At 36.3% G+C, this 27,444-nt stretch overlaps 3 protein-coding genes across 3 annotated transcripts; all 3 read left to right on the top strand.

Annotated features, from left to right (window-relative positions):
• The first annotated feature begins 16 nt into the window (after positions 1-16).
• glis2a (GLIS family zinc finger 2a) lies at positions 17-18,707 on the top strand. Its single transcript, XM_058759784.1, has 7 exons — positions 17-2,267; positions 8,499-8,651; positions 9,279-9,418; positions 12,667-12,837; positions 13,583-13,716; positions 13,878-13,996; positions 15,989-18,707. Exons 2-7 carry the CDS (start codon positions 8,516-8,518, stop codon positions 16,621-16,623), a joined length of 1,335 nt encoding a protein of 444 aa, XP_058615767.1. The 5' UTR covers positions 17-2,267; positions 8,499-8,515; the 3' UTR covers positions 16,624-18,707.
• Positions 18,708-19,052: 345 nt separating this feature from the next.
• b3galt10.1 (beta-1,3-galactosyltransferase 10, tandem duplicate 1) lies at positions 19,053-21,272 on the top strand. Its single transcript, XM_058761570.1, has 2 exons — positions 19,053-19,090; positions 20,174-21,272. The coding sequence occupies exons 1-2, from the start codon at positions 19,053-19,055 to the stop codon at positions 21,270-21,272; spliced, it is 1,137 nt and encodes a 378-aa protein (XP_058617553.1).
• A 3,565-nt stretch (positions 21,273-24,837) lies between these two features.
• Positions 24,838-25,946, top strand: LOC131529846 (beta-1,3-galactosyltransferase 2-like). Its single transcript, XM_058759786.1, has one exon. It carries the CDS (start codon positions 24,974-24,976, stop codon positions 25,925-25,927), a length of 954 nt encoding a protein of 317 aa, XP_058615769.1. The 5' UTR covers positions 24,838-24,973; the 3' UTR covers positions 25,928-25,946.
• The last annotated feature ends 1,498 nt before the right edge of the window (positions 25,947-27,444 follow it).

The following is a 27,444-nucleotide window of genomic DNA, read 5'->3' as shown; positions in this document are numbered from 1 at the left end:
GTGAAAGATTCTGTAGTTCACTCAGGGGGGCCATATCTGAAAACATAAATAACTGAAGGTGAATTTAATTTGAAAAAACTGAAGGTGGTGAATTTAATTTTAGTACCTCAAGTGACCACTTGACTAGACATTTAAACGATCAAAAATAAAGTACTAAAAATGCAAGTATTACCATGTTTTTTGGACATTTTAATGTGGTAATACAATGTACTTTAAGACCAATGGATGTTGGATGTTTGTAAGCAGCGATGACAAGCCAACTTCTGCAGTAGCAGTTTATGGAAGCATGGAATTAAAGAGTAAAAAATTGAATTTCCAGTTTACATCTCACAATTTGGACTATTTTTCTTGCAGTTCCGAGTTTATACTTCACAATTATGAGAAGAAAAATCAGAATTGTGAGAAATAAACTCGGAATTGTGAGTTATAATGGCTGAATTTGGCGATACAAACTTGCAATTGCGAGGGGAAAAAAAGTACTAATTATGTTTAAATGATCTAAATATTATAGGTTTAAATATGATTTCATGCTGTAACTGTAGGGCTAATACATTATTTACCACTTATTTTTGCATGTTATGTAGATCTACAGGTATATTGTTTATGTCAAATTCAGGTTTCATCAGTCCAGTCTGTGGCTTGCAACCAAAAACAACTGCATTAAGCTTCATAAGGCATCTTTGACAATGGTATACTATAAAAATCCTTTTTGCATCCTGATTCTGAAATCCAAAGGCACAAGACATTTTTCTCTTATTCTGTGGATTTTGCACATTTCCCTCAACTTGTTACCACTGTTTTTCTGCCACTACAACACGTGCGCATGCAGCTGCTAGTGATGAGTAACTGTGAGGTCTGCTCGCAAACAGTCTATAATCTGTGGAAGAAGATTCAATTGCTCACTGGAGGGACCAAATCTGGTCAATTAAAACATGAAAAAAGAGCTTTATTGAGGCGATCTTAATATTTTATTTTTTGCACCTCAGGTGACCACCAGATGGTGTGCTTTTATTTACCAGATGTTTACACTATCAAAAAAGTACTAAAAATACCAGTATTACCATGTTGTTGTTTTTTTCTTTTACATTTTTTAACATAGTAATACAATTTACTTTGAGGCATGGCTATAATGGTATTCTTGTAGCTTATAGTGCCTTATAATAATCAGTCAATAGCCTACCATTAGACTACTTTTTGTTAGGCTAATTTGCACAGAAACATCGGTAACACTTTATTTCGATAGTCCACTTTATACATTCTACTAACAGTAAGTAACTTTACAACTACATGTCAACTAGCAGCCATTAGAGTATTAGTAGACTGTCTTAATATCCTCTAACACTTTATTTTGAAGGGTCCACAACATACAGCATACTGACTATGAGAATCTTTGCAAGTATATGTCAACTTATTCTACTAACCCTAAACCTAACAGTCTACTCTGAGAGTTAGTAGACATGTAGTTGTAAATTAATGAGAATTAGTTGACATGTAGTTACAAAGTTACTTGTAGAATATCTAAAGTGGACTATCGAAATAAAGTGTAATCGAAACATCTTGTCGGTCGAAACAGAAATGAGAAATCCAGATGAATGTAGGCTACATGTTGCAACCTATTTTAAAATGAATGTCTTTAAAGTAAGCATGTTTTTCGTATTTTTCCCCGTTACACAAGCAAAGTGAGAGTTGAGTTGAGGATACAAGACACCTGGACCGAAGTCAGACCGTTTTCACGCCGTGAGAACGACGTCGGCACGTACGTCTCCGTGGGGGGCGGGGTCACACAGCAGGGCGGGATTGATGGAGGGAGAATAATACAGTAATCTGCGAGAGAGAGAGAGAGAGAGAGAGAGAGAGAGAGAGAGACCACATCTGGAGGAAAATAAAGAATCATCATTTCATGTCCTCCACCCTCTGTCTTATTCTCCTCCCTCTCCCTCCGTCTCTTTTTCTGACTGAGGAAGGAGCCGGGAGACAGTAGACAGGCGTCGTAAGCAAACGATGCTCCTTTGAAATGTATTTATTTTAGAACGGTTTATCGCAACTTGACACAATTCTATATTTCCTGACAATTGATCCTAATAGCAACAGTTTGCGTTTTTGGTCTAAGTATAGCCTATCGTGTCATGCGTGAGTTGGAAACGGTCAACTGGATCCAGGGGTGTTTTTGATGAAGACATCTGGCGTTTTAATCGTTAAGCGTTAAACGGACCGCGCGCTTCAAGCCGTCACGTATTTCGGAATCAGACGGGAGCGTCTTTATTGAGGTAACGTTAAAACCGTCGCGCACATCTGGACAAACATGATCTGTATCAGCTCACGTCTAGAAATGCATTAAGGTTGTGCGTTTATTTTGCGTAAGTTTTATCCAGACAGTCTGACCCAGTTTCTTTAATGTTGAATAGATATCGAATGCCACTCAACAAGGAACAGGTTTGGTAAACAGACTCCGTCATAAACGGGGACCATCTGGTGTTATATAACTTAGGACAGTCATGTCAGGGCAGCTACAGGTGTGAACGGAGGACACCTGAGCGGGTGGGTGGGAGGTTATTTGTGTTTCAGATGCTGTAATATCATGCTATTTTACAAGGCGCTTTAGAATACTTGATGCTGATTGGTCAGTCTTGACATTCCGCGGTCAAATATTTTTGTGTAATTAGCGCTATTTTTTTATTTGACATTGTCTCGCAAGATTTCTCAGCTGTGCTAGTTTACATGTCTTGTATTAGTCTGCAGCTGTTTTTGCACATAAAATATTTAATGTTTATTTTGTATGCAGTAAAATATGTGAAAACCTAGTAATTTACTGTCAGCAGTTAATTATCTCAAAATTAACCCCTTCAGCATGATACAAGATGATTGTGTTTTGTGTCCTGATTGGCTGTTTTTTTGTTTGTTTTTTTTATGTCGGGGGAAATAAGATCCCATCCTGCATTAATGTGATATCTTGTCGTATCATAAACATTTTTCATAAGCATTTAATGTTAAAGTAGTAGGCTAAACTGTTAGCTTGTTAACTTAACCCCTTCGGCATGATACAAGATCCTTATGTTTCTTGTCCTGATGGGGTTTATTTTGCATTTATGTCAGGGCCAACTAAGATTCCATCCTGCACTATTGTGATATCATGTCTGAGCTAATCAGAAAAGTTGTTCGTAAACCATTATGATAAACCAGTTGGCTAAATTGTTAGCTTGCCAACTTAACCACTTCAGCATGATACAAGACCCTTAAGTCATGGGGTTTATTTTATTTTTATGTCGCAGCAAACTAAGATCCCATCCTGCATTATTTTGATATCTTGTCATAGCTAACCAGAAAAGCTTTTCATAACCATTTAAGATTAAGCTAGTAGGCTAAATTGTTAGCTTGCTAACTTAACCCCTTCAGCATGATACAAGACCCTTAGGTTTTGTGTCCTGATGAGGTTTATTTCAATATTATCTCGGGGCAAACTAAGATCTCAGCCAGCGTTATTGTGATATCTTGTCATAGCAAATCAGAAAAGTGTTTTGTAACCATTTAACACTAAACTAGTAGGCTAAATTGTTAGCTTGCTAACTGAAAACATGTTTACGTTTGACCACTTTAGCTAAAGTAACATAATGGGATAGTTATCAAATTCAAAAGACAGATTATGAATAAATACACCATATTTAATTTTTCGCTAATGACAACAACAAAATACATTCCGTTAAATGGGTCGTACAGTTTTATGGTTGTAAATTAAGTCTTAATTTTTACAAGCCATGTGTACTGGTTTGTATATATAGCCTACACATTTTTATTTGCGAACTATTTTGTATGCTGTCTACCTTTACCTAGGTTCATTAACGCTCACCTATCTCACAGATGCATGCAAATAATCAAGATTGGAGTCTACCAAATGTGCATTTAAAAATCGCTTATTGAAAAACCCCTACTGATGACTGCTAATCCAAATATGTGGGCGTTTGCCGTGTCCAGCTCAGTGTCTATGGTGGTTATGGCAGTACTTTGGGAGGTTCTCGGTGCAACGCCAAGCCCATTCCTGATGCAACAAACTGCAACATTAACAGAGGGTCTGAGGAATGGAATGAGAGACAGATTGTGGATGAATGTGTGGCTGAGGGAGTATGTGTATGAATGTTTCAGTGGGTCGTGAGACATTGTTTGCTGCAATTGCTGAGGGATGTGTCGGTCATACATCAGTTTTGACTTATGTGGTCTTCGCTTTTGCATTGGGGTTCGTTGGGTTCGCTGGAGAGAATGGGTGAGGAAAGACAGAAGGGAGAGATGAAACCACACATTCTTTTCTTGTGAAACACCAACCACCAATGGCTGCTTCTGGAATTCTTCATCTCCATTAGTTCCTTATTTAACTTTACCTATACGAGGAAGCCTTGTACAGCATAAACACACGATATTGAGCAATATATCTCTTCATTTCCAAAAGAAACAGAGAATTCCTGAGCTCCCGCCCTCCTTTTTCTCTTCATCAACCCTTACGTCTCATTCTATTTTCTCAATCTCTCCCCCCTTTGGCTTGAGTTTGAGGTTGGACAGAGTTCCTGGAGGCCTTTACGAATCATGAGCAGTCCAAGGGGAGGAGAAAAGGCATGGAAAAAGAGAGCGAGAGGAGAGAAATATGAGAGCGCGAGAAGGGAGAAAATGATGTCTGAAAAATTTTCGAATTGCACTTAATCCACACCGTCCATTTGATTCTCAGCCGCGACCATTCTCCCAGACTTCCTCTTTGCACGTCGATAGAGAAACTGCGCACGATTGCTGCGTTGGGTCCACAGCTGGTTCTTGTTATTGTTTATGAGCTTGGCTCTCTCTTTGCATTTCTAATGTACACTTAAAAGCGCAGTGGAAACAAATTGGGTGAATCTGCTGTGGCCAGAGGAATGTGTGTGTGTGTGTGTGTGTGTGTGTCTGGATGACAGACTATACGGAGAGAGAGAGAAGGGGAGAAGAAGGAATGGGAATTTTAGAGGAGGGGAGACTGTGTTGACCTTGTCCTGTTGCCAGATGCAGGGGGTGGAAAGTGAAGGAGCAATGAAGAAAGAGAGAGAGGGAGCGATGTGGCGCTTATTGCCTTTTGTAGGATGTTGTTGTTTCTTCCTCATCAGTGATTCATTATTTAGCCGTATTTTGTTCTCCACCCTCATCCTGTTATGGATGAATGGCAGAGAGTGTTTTTAAGGGGGTCCTCAGAAAATTTGAGAAAAAAAAAATTACCAGTAAGAAAGAAAACCCAAATATGCATGTATTATATTGCTTTAAATTGTTGGTTACTTGTTTAAACTAATTTAAATATAGTTTTAGATTAAATGGTTTTAGATTAAATTATATAACTTACACTGTTAACTTTAAATAAAGAAGTAGATATTTTCCAGATAATGTCATTGAATTTAAAAAACAATTATATGACATATAAACCAATAATGATTTGATATATATAGCAATTAAATGGTTACATAAACTGACCAATAAAGTTCACTAGACTATGAATTTTATACAAAGCATATAATTTCAAATGGCACTTTTAATATACATTTTATATACAAATAATATGAAGTAGTAGCATATAAATACAATGTTATGTATTTATTTTGTTGCCACCAAATTAAATGGTTAAATAAATAAATTGTAAAATAAATTACATAAATTCATGTCATGTTGTTTCAAATGACAGTTTGGTTTTAATGTAAAAATGATTACTTGTAATATATAAGTAATATATATCATATTTGAGGATGCAATTAAAAAGTAAAAAGAAAAACTCCTGGTGACACTAGCACTCCATCCTTTCTTTTTCTGGCTCTTTCTCACACCAGACACTGAGATTGCAGGCTAAATAATGGGATTGCATCACTGAGTTTTGGAAGGAGGGAGTGAAAAAGAGAAAAAGGAAAGGAATGATCACCCACTGCTTTTCGATGTGAGTCAACAAAAGGAGGTAAAGGGCCAGAATTTCAGACACTTGCAGATGTTGAGGAATGAGAAACAGAATAGAGAAAGAGTGACCTTGTGTGTGTCTGTGTGGAGAATATAATCAAAAAAGTACATATTTAAAAAGACATTTGGGAGGTATTTCTCTCCAAAATAATAATAATAAAAAAGGTTTATTCCATCATTTGGACATTTTGGCTCTTTTCCTCAATGTCCTCACAAAAACACCACCTCACTGTCACTGTGGCTGGACGCATTGTAAAGCAGCTACTCAAAATCCCTTTTAAAACCTGTTGAATGTTACCAGGAAGTCGACATTCAGAAATGCGTGCAATATTTGTGGTGTTTGTACAGTATGTCTCAGTGTTAGCGTGTATATAAAGCCCAGAAAGTAAGGGTGGAGCTCGAGGAAGAAGTTAGATTGAAAACAAACCCCCATGCCAGAGACTGAGAGTGAGGGAGGGATGGAGACGAGGGGAAGTGCTCAGCTTTCAAACCTTTTGCAATACTGTGTAATATCACAGAGATAGAGAATCAGAGGAGTGAGGAAAAGAAAGCATGCAGGAGCTGAAAATGAAAAGCCACAAGTGTTTGCTCGGAGATCAACATTTCAACAGTGGGAATGTTCTCTGTAAGAAAAAAAAACATAACTTTGGGTCATGATGAGTGTGGGGGGGTGTTGAAGGTGCTGTACTTCCTCATTCCTGTGTAAGTGAAGAAAATAATTATATGGTTAGATGAATGTTTATGTCATGCACATCACTGTAAGAGAGGACGTTCAGTGGGGTCCAAAAAGGTGTCCTTTAAAAGTCACTTTTTCACTTGTAGTTAAAAATTTTCTGAAAAATTACTCACACTCAGGCCATCCAAGATGTAAATGAGATTATTTCTTTATCCAAACAGATTTAGAGAAATTTGGGATTACATAACTTGCCCAGCAATAGATCCTCTGCGGTGAATGGGTGCCGTCAAACTGAGAGTCCAAACAGCTGATAAAAACATCACAATAATCCACACAACTCCAGTCCATCAATTAACGCCTTGTGAAGTAAAAAGCTGCATGTTTGCAGGAAAAAAATCCATTATTTAGGCATTTAAACTTTAACCACTGCTTCAGTCCATATTTCATGATAATACTTCCTCCAGTGAAAATGTGCATCCCCTGTTGTCCTCTCACTTCAAAGTCCACCAACATATTTGTTTACAATTGTTTTCGCTTGCGAGAGGTGCTTTGTCTGTGCGTATTTCTCACCTGATTCAGACGAGACGACTTTTTACTGGAGAAAACAATATTATAGATTATGGATTTGCATTTTAGCCGGAAGCAATGGTTTGCCATTAAAATGCCTTGATAGATTTGTTTATTACAAACATGCAGCTTTTCACTTCACAAGCCATTAATTGATGGACTGGAGTGGTGTGGTTTATTTGTGGATTATTGTGGGGGGTTTATAAGCTGTTTGGACTCTCACTGATCAGTTTGGACTGATGTAATTCTGAATTTCTCCAAATCTGTTCTGATGAACAAACAAACACAATGTTGGATGACCTGAGGGCAAGCAAATTTTCAGCAAATCTTCATTTTTGGGTGAACTATTTCTTTAAACATTTTAAATGATTGATTTTAGTTTTATGGTTTTATATATTTGTTTATACAAAATAGTAAAGAACTTTAATATCGGCCATAACCTGAAAATGATGAGTGTTGGGAAAAGTTACTTTTAAAAGTAATGCATTACGATATTGTATTACAATAATCCGTTACTTAGTTACTTTTTATGGAAAGTAAATAACTAAAAGTAAATACTCTCAATACGGGGGACAGGAGAGGAGTCAGGGAATAAATGGGAAAACAAGTCATTTGCATTACTATTAAATTAACCCAGATGCTTTTTTGTAAATTTATAAGTAATGCGTTACTTTACTACTTACTTGAAAAAAGTACTCTGATTACATAACTCGCATTAGCCTACTTGTAATGCATTCCCCCAATACTGAAAATAATTATCAACCAGAATTTTAATTATGGTGCATTCCTAATTTCACCTAGTGGTCTTAGACCCTTGGTCCCTCTTGTACAAACACACATACAGTATATGTGGAACCAGAGGCCCAGTCTTCATCAACTTTTCCTCTGCATCACAGAAAGAAACCGAGACGGGAGGAAAAGAATGAAGGAAAGCAAAGAACTCAGATCTATATATCTCTGTAATCCGTTCTGCATGTTTTGACTGCAGTGGGGCTGCTGGTGTGATGAACTGCTTGTGTGTGTGTGTGTGTGTTAATTTGTGTGTGTGCGTGACTTGTCTGGCAGAAAGAAATGTAAATGACTTACAGTTGCTGAAGTGAACGCGGAGCTGCACGTGTGTGGGAGTGTGTCTGCGTATGTGTGTGTGTGTGTGTGTGAGGGAGAGAGAGGGTATTTCCTTCTACAAAATAAGCTGCAAAATCACAGCTGTCAGTGTTGGTGCCACTGTGAAGAGTTGTAATGGAAGAAAACATATTTTTTCTATATATATATATATATATATATATATAATATGGTTTGATTTTCTCAGGCTGGTGAATCAAAGCCATGCTGTCGCTGGACGAGCCCCTGGACTTGAAGATTCCCTCTGGCCGTGACAGGACGCTCAGAACGTCCATCTGTGCTCCGCTGCACTTTTCTCGTGCTCGAATATCCCGCGCATTGCACAAGGCCAAAAGCCCTGGTTAGTCAACTGACCACACAAACCACTACATAACTAAAATACAGATGAAACACATACCACTACGGTTATAACATGCACCACGACATGCATACAGTCATATACGTCTCAACGGAATGATAATGCAATTTATTAGATTAATTTAAAGTAATGTGGATTATTTAGTCACTTGTTTCATTCCTGCAATGAATCAGAGTTTTTGAACAAATCAGCTGAACAATGATTCAGTATCTTGATTCGTTCCTGAATCAGTCAGCGTTTTTTAACAAATTGGTTCAATGAATGATTCAATGACTCCCTCATAAAGACACTTGTTTAGTTCCTGAGTGAATCAGCTGTTTTAAACAAAATGTCGAATGAACGATTCAATCACTGGTGGCTGCATACAAAAAAGCATATTCACTGAATAGACACTTCTTTTGAATAAGTAATTACTTTGCAACTGTTAAAAAACCTTGTTCTATATAATATGAATGTGTGTAGTATGAATGTAATTCAGACGCACTACAGTTGTCTTGTTATCATTGTCATGTGACTAACAATACAACCATCACTAATCTATAGTCTGACAGTCAAGTCAATAACAGTCTCAGTTGTACAAAAACTAACCTCATATCTTCTTATCTCCAGATGCAGCTGACAAGGACATGTCAGATTCTTCATCGTCCACGGTGGTAGATCTGAGTCTGTCTCCATCTTCCTCTCCCTCACCACCCTCTCCTATAGACAGCGGCGCAAGCTGGAGCCCCACAGCGCCTCTTCTGGCCTCAGTGAGTAACTTATACCTCAAACTCTGCAACATTTTTCAAATGGTTCAGTTGATTTTGAACAACACAGTTAAATGATTGTATGTGTGTGTATATATATATATATATATATATATATACCGCATTGACCCGAATATAAGATGATCCTGATTATAAGACGACCCCCCTTTTTCCAGATGTACCTTTTGAAAAAAGGCTTTTTGAAAACCAAATCTTGTTTTTTTTTTTTCTCTCTCTCTGTAAAACACATTTTTTTCTTAAATTATTTTCATATTGCATATTTTTCCTATTTAAATTTTTGTTTTGAAATTATGGTAAATACTGGTAAAATGTACCAACAATGACATTTAAAAATATACACTTTTTGATATACCATAAAAATAACAGGTAGCCCATCTGAACTGTATAACATTTAAGCTATCCATCTCATAGTAGCCTACCAAAATTTTATTAACTGTAGAAGTGACATCTTATTGTAGTCTTCAAATCTGGGTACTGTCTTACGTTTTAAAATCACTTGTTTGGAAGTTTGGTCCCATCAGGCTAACATGACCGTCACGACTCATGCGCTGTAAGCTTTTCTTTTTTCTTTTGTTTTCACTCGCGATCTTTACATCACACATTACTTTCCATATTTCATGGCACACTCGTTTTATGCGTTGTTGTGGGCATAGGCGTAAATCCCGGGGGGGACGGGGACAGGACCCCCTATCTGAGGCTTGTCCCCCCTAAAAATATCATTACAAGCGACTCTGTGTATTGAAAATAATATAATGGACATATACTTAAAATAATTGTGTGATTAGTAAAACAAAATAAACGCAAAAAAACGTTTTAAGTTCAGAAATGTTTTGATTGCCCCCTCCCTTTCCTCACAGTGGTTTGGTCCACTGCCTGCTTTCCTTCTTTACCGATACACACACACACACGAGTCCGGTGAGAGAGAGCAAGTTAGTTATGTGTAAGTAGGCTGTCAAGGCTATTTTATTCTCTTTAAACATCGGGTGAAATGGTTCTTTCTCTTTAATACAGATGATGCTGGATCATTAATAAATTAGTCATGACAAAAAAATTATGATATCTGATGTTTTTTCTATGAGCGATTATAAGGTTAACAAGCTTAATACTGTAGCTTGTCACCCACTACAACTAACACGGCGATAAGCCTGTGTGTGAACTGATATTAGGCTAATATTGTAGACCTATGTGTTGGGTTTCGTTCAATATGATGTTTAGCGGCAGATCAGTGGGTTTAATGCGGTTGAATTAATGCGAAAGAGACGTACTAGGTTTCAGAGGAAACCTAAAATACTATGGAAACCTAAAATAATAATTATAATATGACCGCGTGGTGAACCATGAACTCATATTTAAACACGGTCTCCATGCTATGTACACATGCTGTGTACACATATCTATCCTTACAAGTACAATTTTGGCTGTATTATTTGTGTCCCCTTCAAAAATTGCTCTTGAGAAATTTTACGTTTATTGTCCCCCCCTACTGTCAGATGAAATTTACGCCCCTGACATTATTGACATGTCAAAGTCTAGACCCTGAATATAAGACGACCGCGTTTTTTCAGATGTATTTCCAAGAAAAAAACATTGTCTTATATTCGGGTCAATACGGTATATATATATATATATATATATATATATATATATATCTATTAGTGCTGTCAAACGATTAATCACGATTAATCGCATCCAAAATAAAAGTTTTGGTTTACATAATATATGTGTGCGTACTGTGTATATTTATTATGTATATATAAGTACACACACATGCATGTGTATATATATTGAAAATATTTACATGTATATATGTATATTGTCACGTTTCTCTGGAGCAAGGGAACGAGGAGGCGAGGAACTCTTCAAATAACACAGACTTTATTGATGCAAACACATAGGGAACGACAGAAACACAGAATGACATTCAAGACCGGACGCTAAAGACAGGGAAACACAGGGCTTAAGTACTAGAACTAAACGAGAAGTAAACTAGATAATAAATGGCACACGGCTGAGGACTAATAAACTAATGATGAGAACTAAACGAGAACAGGAAACAGGAAACTAACCAAATAAGAACATAGAGGGAGAAACTAGGGCAAGGAAGGCAAATGGGGAACAAAACAAAACAAAAGACAGGATGCCATGCAACATCCAATGGCGAGGGGGGGTGGGCGCTCTGGAACCTCAAGGGTCAGGGTGACAGGACAGACGGCCTCCAGGGTGGCACCCGCTGGAGCCATACTAACCCCTCCCCCCCAAAAAAATACTTGGGGGAGCTTACGGGGTTCAACTGGGGTTGAACTGGCACTGGAGGGCGCTCTGGAGGCGCAGGCCCAGCAAGGCACTTTCAAGGAGCTGGTACTGGAGCGTACTCAAGGGCTGGAGCCGACACTGGAGCGAGCTCTGGGGCTTGGAAGAGGGCTGCGAACAGTCTTTTCCTCCTCCTATTCCTCTTTAGGTTTGGGGTAATTCCTGCCGGCAAGGCTTGAGACAGTGGCGGCCGGCGGGCTTGTGGGACAGTCTGACATATATTCATATAATTTATATTACATAACATAACATAACATTTTTCTTAAATATATACATGCGTGTGTGTGTGTGTGTGGTACATAATAAATATACACAGTACACACACGTTTTATGTATACAAAAATGTTTATTTTGGATTCGATTAATCGCGATTCTTCGTTTGACAGCACTAATACATAAAAAAAAAAAATATATATATATATATATATATATATATATATATATATATATATTAAGCCTAGATGTATTTGTAAAAATGACCTTTTAGTCTCAGCGATGTCAGAAAATTCACAGCAAATCAGAAAATGAGTCTGTTTTTATCGATGTGGTAAATGGATTCAAATGATTCGGATCACTTTCAAGAATCAAAGTATAATTTTTGAGATGAGTATGATCTCAGAAGTTTTTAGCTTTCTGGGGCGTAGACAAAGTTTTTTTGACAAATAAATGTAATTCTGCTGGAAGAGAGACTGTCTTATACACCATTACCATAATTCATTTCCCCTCCACACTAATTCATTTCAGTCCAGTCTCACAGAGTGTCCTCATCTGAACCATTTCTAGGATCAAAAATAGAGGGTAGGTTTGGGAACATGTCCGGACTTGTTTGGCCATGAGGTGGTCTCTTACTTCCCAACCAAGATGAGTCGGACATGATTCAGAAATGAATTACTGATACATAAGCTCTTCTACTTATTCAGGAATCCGAAAGCACCACGTACCACGAGGACAGCGCCTCTCCTCCTCCAGGTTTCCAGTTCTTTCTGCCGATTGGTGCAGAGGGTCCCCTGCGCCTGCCCTCCTCGATGCTGATTGGTCAGCACTCCCCTGAGCCCTCGAGTGACGAACAGCTGGCCTGCCGCTGGCTAAAAGTAAGTGAGAGAGAGCTGGTATTACTGTTTTGAGCCATGATGATGAGGTTGAAGACTAAATGAAATGCATTTCACTTCCATAATATGTTTCCAAGTGAAAACAGTAAATATATCATGAAACAGGAAATAATGTAGCACTATTTGTTCTACATATGAGTCAATTTTTGCAACTAAATCTGTAAAAATACCTTAGATTTACTTTAAAAGAAAGACCCAAGCCATGTTTAGAGACCAGAATATCATAGAGACCAGTTACAAACTACCAAGAAACTACTTAATGCACTAAATCCACTCCAAACAGAAATTGCAAAGCAAACTTTATCCATTTCTTTCTTCTGCTGAACACAGAAGAAGATATTTTGAAGAATGTGGGTAACCAAACAGCTGACAGTAGCCATTAAAGGTACAGTTCACCCAAAAATAATTTTCATTTTTGGGTGAACTATCCCTTTAAGTTCTATAGTATGGAAAAAAAATACTATGGAAGTCAATGGCTTCTGTCAATTGTTTACCAACTGATTGGCCAAATTCCTCAAAATAACTTCCTCTGTGTTCATCAAGACAAAAAAAAAAAAAGTTTGGAACAACTTGAGATGTCAATAAACAATGACAATTTTAATTTTTGGGTGAACTATTTCTTTAAGTGCATGATATTAGATATTAAAAGAGCTATTCACAATCTATTCATTTTGTGCTCCTCATCTTCCTCCCTGCTCCTACTATGCTCTCTATCGTTACTCTGTAGTGCCATCTGCTGTTCGAGAGCCTGCAGGATCTGGTGGACCATGTGAATGACTCACATGTGAAACCAGAGAAGAATTCAGGATACTGCTGCCACTGGGAGGGCTGTGCGCGCAAGGGGAGAGGCTTTAATGCCAGGTCAGACAACATGCACACATTCATAGGATTTAAGCATGAAGCAGTTAGAATTCCATCCACCCCAAGATATTGAGAAACTTTAATGCCTGTCTGATGTTTGCTCTTGGATGGTGTGCATACAATATATAAGCACTAATCCGGGATCCATTTGTTTAACGCAGGTACAAGATGCTGATTCATATCCGTACGCATACCAACGAGAAACCTCATCACTGCCCTACCTGCCACAAGAGTTTCTCACGCCTGGAGAACCTGAAGATACACACCCGATCACACACCGGTGAGAAACACCCTTTTGCAATATGGACCAGCTTCTGTTCCCTGAACAGAAAAAACACAACAAAAAATGCAAACACAGATATGGTATACACATAAAATCCAGTTAGCTCACATTTAAACAAGAATAGGTTTTCACAATACTGAAATATGACAGCTCTTGATATCAGCTTTGAAACCATAGAAAAACAACTGTTATGCTTTTCAAGACATTGATTTATTTAAAGAGTTACATATTAATGCCAATATCAAGAAATAAAGCAATGCCATGTAACAATATTGTTGTTTTAAGTAAATGTTTCATGATGTTTTTCAGGTATCTAACTGCAACATTCAGTAAACATTCAGATATTTAAAGTGTACAAATATACAAAAGTAATCAAATGTAAAGTATACAGTTAAAGTATTACAGCTTTTAAGTTTACAATATATTTAATTGTAAAATATATACAAACTAGTGCTGTCAAACGATTAATCGTGATTATGTTTACATAATATATGTGTGTGTGTGAATTTATTTTGAAAATATTTACATGTATATATTTATATTCAAGTAATTTATATTATATATAAATACAGGTATATTTGATATATAAACATATTTTCCTTAAATATATACATGCATGTGTGTGTGTTTATATATACATAATAAATATATACAGTGCACACACATATATAATGTAAACAAAAACTTTTATTTTGGATGCGATTTAATCGCGGTTAATCGTTTGACAGCACTAATTCAAACATAGAAAAATATGAATTCATACATTATTTTATGTAGTAATTAATAATAATTAAATTAATAATTATTGTATAAATGCATATTTTTACATTTTTGTATATATTTTGTAATTAAATCTATTTATATATTTATAAATCTATAATCTACAACACTCTTTGTACCAAATTGAGTCTGTAGAATTAAGTCCTGTTCACACCAAGAACGATAACTATAATGATAACTATATTAGCATCCACACCAACGAATGAAAATATTCTGTTTATTATAAGCAGTGTTTGAGGTTCCCATATTGAGATATATTCACTGTGTAAACATAATGTTACTTTTGCTCTAGACTAAATGTGAACATGCATTTATCAACTCACTTGTACAAAATCCAATTCAGTATTTCTCAAAATGAATAAAAACAGCTAAATGCAAATGTAGAATTTGACTGCATAATTACATGTTGAATAACACAATTATACTTTATGTACTTAATCCATTTTATTAACCAGTGTCTTTGCGGCTGACCTTTGGTGATTCAATTCAACCATACTACTAAGTATAACAAAGAGAAAAGAAATAGAAACATTTTTGTACAACTTGAGGTATATTCATTTCACTTTTGGCATAAAAGGTCTTTTACATTTGCCAAAAATATAACTTTTTTATATTAAAAACAAACAAGCAAGCCCAGCCCAGATGAGAAAAAGTAATGCAAAACTAACATAATGCATTACTTTCCCTAAAAAGTAGCTAAACTAAATAAGTTACTTTTTAGGAAGTAATGCAATACTGCATTACATATATTCCCCAACACTGATTATAAGCATGTGCTGCAGTTTTGCATGTGCCACTTTAAATGCTCAAGCTTTAAATGCTAAAGCAGGACTCTGATTGGCTGTCAGTGTTCTTATTGTTCATCAGCTCGAAAAAAAAAAAAGAAAGAAATTCAAACAATATCGTTCCTCTATGCCGTTATCGTTATAGCTCTGGTGTGGACTGCTATTCGTTTATTAATTGTTATTATAGTTGTGAACGTCTTTGTTGTGAACAGACCTTTTGACTTTTATTGTTTGTTTTTTATGTAAGCGTGACCTTAATACCAAAATACCAGTACATTTGTCACACATCCACATTTTCCCATACAAAATGACAAGTCTCTACAGGTCTGTGCCATCTGGTTGTGACTGTCCGACCTCAGCTGTCTCAACCTTTGCATTCCTCTGGTACAGCCTTTGATTATTTATTGCTCTTCTGCCCTCTCAGGAGAGAAGCCGTACATCTGTCCTTACGAAGGCTGCAACAAGCGCTACTCGAACTCCAGCGATCGCTTCAAACACACGCGCACACACTATGTGGACAAACCCTACTGCTGCAAAATGGTGGGCTGCCTGAAGCGCTACACTGACCCCAGCTCTCTCCGCAAACACATCAAGGCCCACGGCCATGCCGTGGTGCAGGAACGCGCCGCCTTGCCCAGAACCAACAGGCTGGAATCGGATGGTGCCTCTTCGATGGATGGCCGACGGATGGATCGTTCTTACCCAGGAGCGGCTCGTTTCATCTTACCGGGTGCGGCAACAACCTTATTTGGGGCTCACGCCTTCACAGGGGCCCTTAGCAATCACCCTCTAGATCTGTCCAGGCTCAGTCCGCTTTTAGGAGCCGGGCCGGTGCTGTACCCCAGCTCTGGTGCTCTTGGGCTTGGGAAGATGCCTATCCTGCACCCTTTGTTGTTGCCGCCATTCGGTCTCGGCGTGGGTCAAGCTGAAAGAGTGGTTGAGGAAGAAGATGATGTTGATGATGAAGATGAAGGCAGGATGAGAGCAGGACGGGGCCCTCACTCATGGGTCGTGATTCCTCCAGGCATGCTGTTCTTGAAACAAGTGGCGACCACATAAATAGACTCATGGGCCTTGTTCACACTGCACACCAATCTGATTTGGATTTTAAATCAGATTACGTTGTCATTTTGCGAGCGCTGAAATCACATCAGTTATGTTATGTCCCAAAAAAAAACTACTTGGAAAAATGTTTGTCGAGAGTTCAGATTTTATTTGAATTTTGAACTGTTCACGAATTTGGTGTGAATCCAGTTTGTCTGTTTTCTGTTCACACTACAAAAGCTGGTTTCACATATGGCAAAAAATGTTAAACAAGACCTTATGGGCCATTCACACCAATGACAATAACTATAATGTTTTAAATGAATGAAATGATCTTGGAATCACTTTTAGGACAAAATCCATTTTTCCAGCTGAGCTTGAGCATTTAAAGCAACAAGCAAAAAAGCTACAGTGTTTACTTACAGTGAACAAAATGTTTTTGTCCGTTTATGTGAACGCTGAAATAGTTACTGTTATAGTTATCTTTATAGTTATTGTTCCTGGTGTGAGCCATTGGTCACTCACTTTACTACTTGCAATTCACAAGGAAAGAGGTCTTGGTGTTTAAGGGAATCATCTGGGAGAGTATGATTACAGATTGTTTAAATAGTCTAAACAAAGTTCATTCAAATATTGATTTTTTTTTTCTTCAGAACTTCCTGCCACAGCGACCAATATTCATGCATCATCTGTGTGCAATATTACTCAGTATGTCATCAAAGACATCAGAACATATGTAATGTGTAACTTGATAAGAAATTCCTAGAAGGTGGTGCTTGGTAATTAATAGTATCCACTTGATTTACCTAAGAATCTCCTGGAGACTATTGACAGTGACCAAACAGAGAACAGGATGTGGCATGAAAAGCATACATACGACACACATCTTTAGAATTTTGCTAAAAAAGCACCTGCTGTGAGCTAACAAAGAAACATTAGCCATTGTTCCACAACTACAGGCCGGATATGTTCATTTATTAAAATTAAAATAAAAATTGAATACTAAAATAAGAAGTTTAAATGCTACATGTGAATTTAGATGTCATTGTAATGCAAGTATGATTATTTTTTTTTTTTTTTAGATTATTTTTAAAAGTGTTATTCAGTTTGCGGTTAACGTTAAATTAACGTTAAATGAGCGTTAGAAAGCAAAGCTAAATCTAAATAATAAAAAATAGGTTAAAATGAGCATGCACAATTAAATATATTTTTAAAAGTTATTGTTTTTGTTCAGTAAAATATAAAAATCTCTTATGGTCTGTATTGTAGCGTCTATAAAAACCAACTAGTTGTTAAAGCAGATGTGTGTCTTATTCGCAAATTTTGATACCAGTATGTTTTCCACAACCAAAAAGTAACCAATTCGGGACATATAGTTACATACAAGGTTACATTTTAATAATAACTTAATCAGCGAAGATGTGCACTCTGATTGCTATAAGTAATCATCAGCTTGAATTTTCATTATTAGCCATTTAATGGTGCCACTTTATGTTTTATACGTTTTCAACGACGAGACATTGACTGTGTCAAAACCGTGTCATATGATGACATGAGTCCACTTGGACTCAACTATTTGTTATCCATTATTTAGTTCTGTGGCTAGCGGATTGGTAAACCTTTATGCATGGCTGACCTTTTTCATTTAATTGTAAAACCGGAGCCCAGGTTTGCACCGGGAACTGCATATGTAATGTTGTATAGCTCTGATTTGATATCTGCCATGCATAATGGATAAATGCTAAGACTATGGCCTGTCACGGTCAGCTTGAGTATTGTAATGAACTATATTTGCACAGGATATTTTATCGAATTTTTACCAAAACAAAGTGCCTTATATTGTAAGGTTGTTATTGACGAAATACAATGTATGAAATACATTTGGATGTATATTGTCAGTTCATGTATGTATATTTTACCAGATTTAGTTCAATAGGCTTATATTGTAAATGTTTTTTACACGCTTTCCTGACGTTGAGGCTAATGCCTCTTGAAGTTGAGCTAATGTGTCTTACCATATCACGGGACGTCTGTCAATGTGACCGGAATGAAATGTATGAAATACAGGACTATGATGCATAAGTCCAATAAAGAGTGCAATGACTAAAGTGTGTACAATGTTATTTTTTTGTAAAGCAGATTTAAATTTATTTTTTACATTGTTTGGTTAGTAATAATGTGATCAGCTGAAGCCCATTTTGTCTTATTAGTATTACAAATGTCAAAAAAAAAAAAAAAAGGTTTAGAATTACAATGTATTGTATAATTGTGATCTCTTTTAAAACAACCATAGAAACTAGCCCAGCCCCCATCCTCAGTGAACACCTGTATGAGGTGGGAGGGGGTGGGGCCACCTATAATTCTATCGGTACAGATTTAACTCTCAGGTTTTCAGTTACAAGGGCCATTGATTGCCCTGAATCCAGATGCACACACACCACGACATGGAGACGAAACTCTCCAACAGAAATGTCTGGAAGAGGTGAGCTCATACTTGCTTTTGTCTTTTATGATTTTAAGTAAACTATGCTAAAAATAAAAACTAGATATGTGGATATTTTATGGTCATCTGATATTTTAATAATGCAATGGTGTGGTAAACTGCAACTGCATGGATATGAAAAATATGCTGAACTGATTATAACTCATAACTACATTTATTTAGGGACAACTTTACCTTACAAAACTATAAATGTAAGTTAACCCTCTTTGTTTTTTGTTTTTTTTAACTATTAACCAGCGGTTACTGTGTAAAAATAGCGATAGAGGCTATTTACACTAAGTGCAAATATAGATTCTATTTACACTATGTTAAAATAAAACATAGTCGATTAAAATCAGTCTATGTTATGTCTTAAATAAGCATAAACAGTTAATACAATTTTGGATATGTGTGTCAGTATGACGGATCCATGCATTTCTTATATTAGGCTAATAATGTTAATCAAACAACAAAAGAAAAACATGAGAATCACATCTCTCACAGAAGTCACTTTTTCAAACTAAGCAACTTGCGCAGAAATTCTAAAATTCTTAAAATTACCAAATTTCAAACGTAAAAATTCGCCGAGCAACAGTATAAATATGTCCGAACCTTTGACGACCTGGCGGTCTGCTGGGGAACGATCAAATGTGCTCACCTGAACGTTCTCTTTCTGAATTCTAGGGAATCGCTTCATTCTAACTATTCTCTTTGCGTAGCGTTGGAAAGTCTTATAATCTGGTAAATCGGTTTGTCTAAAATGTCTTCTCATAGCGTTGCGTTATAAAGTTTGTTTTAAACTCTCTCTCTCTCTCTCTCTCTCTCTCATATGTAGTGTTGAAAGTCTACTTTCGGTTCAATTTAAAACAAACAAAAGATTAACAGTCCCCACCATGTTTTCGACTTGATTATGTAAATAGTGTGTTTAATATTTCATTTAAATGTAACTGTTCTAAGTTTGATATTGACACTCAAGAATGTTCTACATTTGTTGTGTCAGCAAATAGTTTGTATTATTGGATATTATTTTATTAAATACCTTTACTGTTTTTTTGGGGGTTTTTTTGTCTCTTTTCTATGCAGTTTAGGTGCGGATAGAGCTCCACACAGATGTCACATTAAAACAGGATTCTTTTTGCTACTTACATTAGTGTTCTTATTGACTGCCATTGCTTATGTCTCTGGATTCCCTCTCGAGACTGCTGTGCTCCCTGACACCTTGTATAAAAAAGTGCTAAATCAGATACGCTCATATTATGTGGTGACTGAGTACCCGCCTGCCAGTGAAAATCAAACAATATTTTTAAAACCCAAAAGTGTCCAGCAGAGTCCTACACAAACCACAGACATTTCAGTGCATCATCATGTGGCTCATCCAAGCAACTATCATTTTACTCTGGACGAACCTGATAAATGTAGTCAGTGGGATCCGTTCCTGGTCTTGATGGTCCCTGTGGCCCCCCATCAGCGGGAGGCTCGTAACGCCATCCGGAGCACATGGGGGAATGAGAGCTCAGTGCAGGGAAAAGCAGTGCTGACTCTGTTCTTGGTGGGTTTGACTGGAGGAGCTGAAGCTCAACAGCAGCTGGAGGAAGAGAGTCGACAACACAGAGATTTACTGCAGAGCAACTTTGTGGACTCCTACTTCAATCTGACCATAAAGACGATGGTGATCATGGACTGGTTGGCCACTCGTTGCCCCCAAGCGACTTTTAGTATGAAGGTTGATTCTGACATGTACATAAATGTGGAGAATTTGATGACCTTACTATTGTCACCCAACACACCCAGACAGAACTACATCACAGGTTATTTGATGAGGAACCGGTCTGTTATTAGAAATAAAAAATCTAAGTGGTACGTCTCTCAGGAGCTGTACCCCGAACCAAAATACCCCACGTACCTGCTTGGAATGGGATATGTTTTCTCCAACGACCTGTCAGAAAAAATAGTTGAGGCTTCCAAGGAAGTAAAGTCCTTTAACATAGAAGACGCATATGTGGGCGCTTGTCTGAAACAGTTGGGCGTTGCACCCTCATCTCCCCCAGATTCTTCACAATTTAGAGCCTATCTGGGACAATATAATCGAGAGAATTTTCTCAGAGTTATTACGACAATCCTGAGATCCCCACAGCAGCTAATAGACATTTGGAAGGATGTAAAACAAATCAAATTGGAATAGATTAGTGGTTACCTTAATTTTATTTATAAAAGACTGTTAGACAATGGCAGACACAATTAAATGCACAATTAAAAAAAATTAAATGCTATTTGTTTGTATATAGCTCATACAGTAAATAGTTATTTATAAATGTATATTTTTAATTATTCTGTTTTTTTTTTCTTTTACATTATTTATTTATATTTATTTATATATGACCCTGGAGCACAAAACCAGTCATAAGTAGCATGGGTATATTTGTAGCAATAGCCAAAAATACAACGTATGAGTCAAAATTATCAATTTTTCTTTTATGGCAAAAATCATTAGGATGTTAAGTAGATCATGTTCCATGAAAATATCTTGTAAATGATCAAAACTTATTTTTTGATTAGTAATATGCATTGCTAAGGACATTTGGTCAACTTTAAAGGCGATTTTCTCAAGATTATTTTGGACCCTCAGATTTCAGATTTTCAAATAGTTGTATCTCAGCCAAATATTGTCCGATCATAACAAACCATACATCAATGGAAAGCTTATTTATTTATGATGTATAAATCTCAATTTAAAAAAAGAAATTGACCCTTATGACTGGTTTTGTGTTCCAGGGTCATATATTTAATTATATACATATCATTATTATACAGAATAATGCACTTATACTGACATTATGCATTATTACATTTAGAATTTAGATTTATGACACTAAATAAAATGATTCTGTAAAAAGTTTTTGTTAAAATGTTGCCTTTTTTTGTGGTATCTGTGAATGTGACCATAAATATTGAAGATTAGTAACCAGCTTATATTACAGTATACACAGGATTTCTTTGCAACTGAATCTTAATTTATTTTATTGGACTTAGCTGTGGTTTTCTTTTTTATGTTGGGCTAAAAGGGCAAATAAATGTTTAAAATAACATAAAAAAAATAAATAAAAATAATAATAATAATAATTATATTCATTTCAAATAAAAAGGACCCTCTGCCTGTCCGCAAATCCACAGAGACAGATTTCAAATAAAAAAGTGAATTTTATTTGATCGTTGTCGTTTTCTCTTCTGTCCGACTAAAGTGTTGACAAGGTCACATTGGCACCGTCATCTTGTATTTTGCATGTCATGCAAATAATGTTGGAAGGGTGAGCTGGCAGCTTCCAGACTATTATAATACCACAGATCTTCAAGACATTTAGACATTATATTCAGAACCATGTTAGCAGTTATCTTAAGATGCTTATTCCTATTTTTAAGTTCCAGTTGGCATCAGAAAACACTTGCAGATGGAGGAGAACGATTAAAAAATGAGTGGTAACATAATCCTTTTGTGTAACAAAATGTTTCTGCCAGCTCACTGTGACATGCCATAGCCTCACCAGGTGTTTTTAAAGGATTCAATAGGTCAGAAGAAAGGACAAGGAGGAGATCAGATACTATGACTCTGAGATATGTACAGTATCGCTGTAACAAGACAAGATAAGGTATGCTTCATATTTCATTTGATTTGGTGTTTTGCAATGGCTTCTTAGAGTAAATTATACACTCTTAAGAAAATGGTTCTAAATTAGAATTCTTTGGCTCGTAACAAAGATTTTACATGCCAATTTTTAGATGCCATTTTTAATGCTTTGAAGGTGATATGTAGGACCTTAATGGTGTTTTAAATAACCTTTTTAAATACTAATTTTATTAAAACATATTATGTTAGTAATTATTTATATGAGCATTATCATATTAGGTAGCCTACCCTTGCTCTAACAACAGTTATTAGATGAATACATTAATAATTGAAAACTAAGACTAAAACTAAAACTAAATAAAACCAAAAATAGAAATAAATGTAACGAAGGCCACATTCCAGTGAAATATCTACACAATCCTCTGTGGTATCCATTGATATTCTGGTGTAATTAAATGGCACTTCCACTCATTATGTCATGATCATGTTGTGGGATGTGAAACCATCGGAAATACACAATTGAGTTTAGAGTTACAATGTGTCACTTCCATTTGATTATGTAAAATCAATTATGCTTATGAAGGGCAAAAAAAGCAAAGATAAATTCAATATGTGTGTTACTTTGTAGAGAAGAGGAGCAAAGTATCCTTAACTGAACAGAGCTTCTTACACTTACATGCTCTGTTAAGCTAAAAAAAAAAGAGAAAAATACTTGATTAGTTGGAAACCAGTTACAACTTGAACATTTTAAGAATTTATTCGTCAGTAGTGTGTTGACAGTCTGCGTAGTTGGATGGTTGAGCACTAGAAAATCAATACTGAAGGTGGCTTTGGCAGTTAAAGATTTGAAACACAAAAAGGCGGGAAAAAACCCTAAACTCGGACACACAAAAAAACCATTTCAGCATAAAAGGGTTCTTCAGAAAGATATGGTTCTAAATAGAACAGTTACTAAAAGTGTAGAGAACCTTTATAGAACCATCTTTTTTTAGAGTGTATCTTTGAATTTTGAGTTTTTAGTGAGGAGAAAGTATTGAATTTGCATCAGGGAAATGTAATATGATTTTGTTGAGGAGCCTTCAAGCCTCAAAGTACAGTGGTCAAAATCATTTGCCTGTTTCCTGAGAGAAGCACTGCGTTTTTGCATTTAATCCCACCGGTCACAAGGTTTTCATTTCTAAAGCTCTAAAAACCTTACTGACTGATGTTTTAGTGCACTTCCTGCAAATTTGGAAAAAATAAAAGGTCTCAATTAAATATGTGCAGTTTCACACGACCGGCGCAGTTTATTTACTGTTTGCACCTTGAGAAGATGATGGCTGCATCAAAGCTCCAAAACAAAAGGCTAGTAAAGTATGTTAAAGATATGACAAAGATTTTTAGTACACATTATCTTTAAGGTGTCTAGTATTAATATATGAATTCACATATATTCAGTTTTGTTGAGTGTGGTCATAGAGTGAGTAAACATGTTAACAGTGAATTTAGGTATACAATATAAATCCAATTGCAGCTGTTAGTGAAAATTGCAATAAAATGTTGCAATGACAAAATTTTGCACTAAATTAAAGTTTATTAAATGTTACAAAAAATGTACAATATTGATGACTGATATACAAATTTGATGTTATATTTTACAAAAAAGTAACAATTTTGAAATACGTTGATAGTAGTATTTTTTTTGTTTTATCTCAGTATTCCTATCAATGTTGTATAAGGTTTTTTATGCATAATAGTAACCCTAGAATGTGATCAAACAGTTTAAAATAGCTGGGCTAATATATATATAACAATTTTTATGACTGCAGAAATATGTGATTTCAGTACACACATTATCTTCACAATTGTGACCGACCATAAAGCACAATTTTTCACACACTTTTCCAAAAAAAAATTCAAAAAATAATTATTGATTATTTCAAAGGGTTACTAATGACACATCATTTGGATATTTTCACGTCTGGGAAAAATTTGGGATTAGACAGGTTAATAACTCAACAAAGATCCACTTTGAAAAAAAAAGAAAGGAAAAAGTTTCTTTACAATAAAAATTAAAGGGATAGTTTGCTTAAAATGAAAACATTTTGTCATTGTACTTAACCTTAGGTCTTTCAAAACATGTATGACTTTATCTGCGGAGAACAAAAGGCTCATTTTTGTGCCAACTATCCCAATAAAATTTAAATCTGGATAAGAAATTCAAGCTAGAAATAAAATTACTTTTTAAACAAACACTTTATTTTATTTTCAGCCTCGTTCAGATGTTCTGTAAGAGTTGGCTACTGGTTGGTCTCTTCATCCTACTTAATATTTTATTTCTGTATTTCACTGCCACTACCCTCGAAACAAGAAAGTGGCAGAAAATGGCGAAAAAAACAGGGAACCCCCATGTTGCTTACCCTCAAAATTACAGATTTATCCTCGACCAGCCACACAAGTGTGAACAGCAAAAGCCCTTTATGGTGATTATCGTCCCCGTGGCCCCGCAGAACATCGAGGCACGTAACGCCATCAGGATAACGTGGGGCAGCGAGGAGCTCGTCCGGGACAAATTGGTGCTGGTTCTCTTTCTTCTGGGCTCACAAAGTGGTAACGAAACACTGCAGGAGCAACTCCAGAATGAGAGCGAGGAGTATCAAGACCTTCTCCAGAGCAACTTCCTGGATTCCTACAGGAATCTGACCATCAAGACCTTGGTGATGATGGAATGGCTCAACAGAAATTGTCCACAGGCGTCCTACGGAGCGAAAGTGGACGCTGATGTGCTCCTCAATATGAAAAACCTATTACATATGCTTGTGAGTCTGAAATCACTACAGCGAAACTACATCACCGGCCTAGTATTGTCTGGAAACACTGTCTTGAGAGATCCATCCAGCAAGTTTTTTGTCCCTCATGAAGTGTATCCTAAACCCAGATATCCTCCGTATCCTCTGGGCATGTGTTATATCTTTTCTATGGACTTACCAGAGAAGATCCTGCACATCTCCAGGCATATCAAGCCTATTTTTATTGAGGACGCATATCTAGGCATGTGCTTGAAGAGTTTGGGAATCGCACCTAAGAAACCACCAAATATTGGACAGTTTGTGCTCAAACCACCACAACGATTCAATAGCTGTTACTATTCTAGACGAATAGCAATACTCACAGACAGCCAGACTCAGCTGATTTCCTATTGGATGGATATTCACTCAACCAAAAGACCCTGCTGAAAAGCACTCGGAGTCTAAATTTGTGTTTCTAGAAATGAAAATATATGTAGTAACAGGTTCAGCTAATTGTTTACAACAGCAGCCTGTAATGTAAAACAACACTGTCTTTACAGCACTCTTTGACACCTTTTATGTAAATGAACACTGACTCATTCAGGACACAAATAATGTTTGTAAAAAATAAAATGTATAAAATACATTGAAATCTAAATACGTGAACATTTTATGAAATGAATAATAAATGAAATAAAAATAGCTGAATTTAAAGACATACTCTGGCATCTTAAAATATTATGCATACAGTTTAATGACCTTATATTAATATGAAATATTTGTTTTTAAAAGAATAGTTCGCCCAGAAATGAAAATTTGGGGTTAAAAATGTCTGGTCAAAGATGTTTGTTTCTTCATCAGAACAGATTTGGAGAAATTTAGCATTACATCACTTGCATCACTCTGCAGTGAATGGGTGCCGTCAGAATGAGAGTCCAAACAGCTTATAAAAACATCACAGCAATCCACAAGTATCCACACCACTCCAGTCCATAAATGAATGTCTTGTAAAGTGAAAATCTACATGCATACACTATAAAGATTTTTAAACATCAAACTGTTGCTTCTGACTAAAATATGAATTATTGATCATCTGCAGTGAATGGGTGCCATCAGAATGATAGACCAAACAGCTGATGAAAACATTACAATAATCCACACGTACTGTAATTCACATGATTTAGTCTAATCCATCAATTAATGTTGAAAAACTGCATGCATCCATTATTAAAACTTAAACTTCAAACCGTTGCTTCTGACTAAAATACGAGTCCGTAATATTGTGAAAAAGTCATCTTGTCTGAATCAGGAGAGAAATACGGACAGATCAAGCGCTGTTTACAAGTTTAGTTGTGGATTATTGTGATGTTTTTTTATCAGCTGTTTGATAAAACGGCTCATTCTGACGGCACCCATTCACTGCAGAGGATCCATCGGTGAGCAAATGATGGAATGCTAAATTTCTCCGAATCTGAACAAACAAATTCATCAACATCCTGAATGACCCAACGGTGAGTAAATCTTAAGCAGATTGTCATTGTGTGTGACCTATTCCTTTACAATTCAATTTGTCATTATTTTAAATAACCTAGTAATATAAAAATGTACATATAGGCTACACAACCCCATTAAGGTAACATCTTGATGTTGATAAAAAAAAAAAAAAAAGGTCCATGGACACATTAAGCATCTGTGGTTGACAAAATAAATAGGACTCTATTTGAGGACTGACTAAAGCATGTGCTAAAAGCATGTTTTCTTCCTGCAAGGTATGCTAAGCAATCACCACTCCCATAAGCAGACCAGATAGTCAACACAAAATGAGCAGTTTATATATATATATATATATATCCGTAGCCTGCATGGACAATAACCTCAGAATAGGAACTCTGGATTTCAATCGGCCACTGCTCTAGAGCCTCTAGAGGGCAGCAAAGTTTGTACCTTCTCTCTTGAAGTTTTTT

The sequence above is a fragment of the Onychostoma macrolepis genome, chromosome 22, assembly GCF_012432095.1.
Source record: "Onychostoma macrolepis isolate SWU-2019 chromosome 22, ASM1243209v1, whole genome shotgun sequence".
NCBI classification, from domain to species: Eukaryota; Metazoa; Chordata; class Actinopteri; order Cypriniformes; family Cyprinidae; genus Onychostoma; species Onychostoma macrolepis.
The sequence above is the reverse complement of the archived record's forward strand: the minus strand, read 5'-3'. Positions and strand labels throughout refer to the sequence as shown.

Excerpts from the sequence above, each read along its gene's own strand:
- glis2a (XM_058759784.1), top strand. The coding sequence starts at position 8,516 with ATGCTGTCGCTGGACGAGCCCCTGGACTTGAAGATTCCCTCTGGCCGT. Across the intron at positions 9,419-12,666 it reads CAGCGCCTCTTCTGGCCTCA|GAATCCGAAAGCACCACGTA; the intron begins GTGAGTAACTTA and ends CTACTTATTCAG. Across the intron at positions 12,838-13,582 it reads TGGCCTGCCGCTGGCTAAAA|TGCCATCTGCTGTTCGAGAG; the intron begins GTAAGTGAGAGA and ends GTTACTCTGTAG.
- LOC131529846 (XM_058759786.1), top strand. The coding sequence starts at position 24,974 with ATGTTCTGTAAGAGTTGGCTACTGGTTGGTCTCTTCATCCTACTTAAT.
- b3galt10.1 (XM_058761570.1), top strand. The coding sequence starts at position 19,053 with ATGGAGACGAAACTCTCCAACAGAAATGTCTGGAAGAG. Across the intron at positions 19,091-20,173 it reads AACAGAAATGTCTGGAAGAG|TTTAGGTGCGGATAGAGCTC; the intron begins GTGAGCTCATAC and ends TTTTCTATGCAG.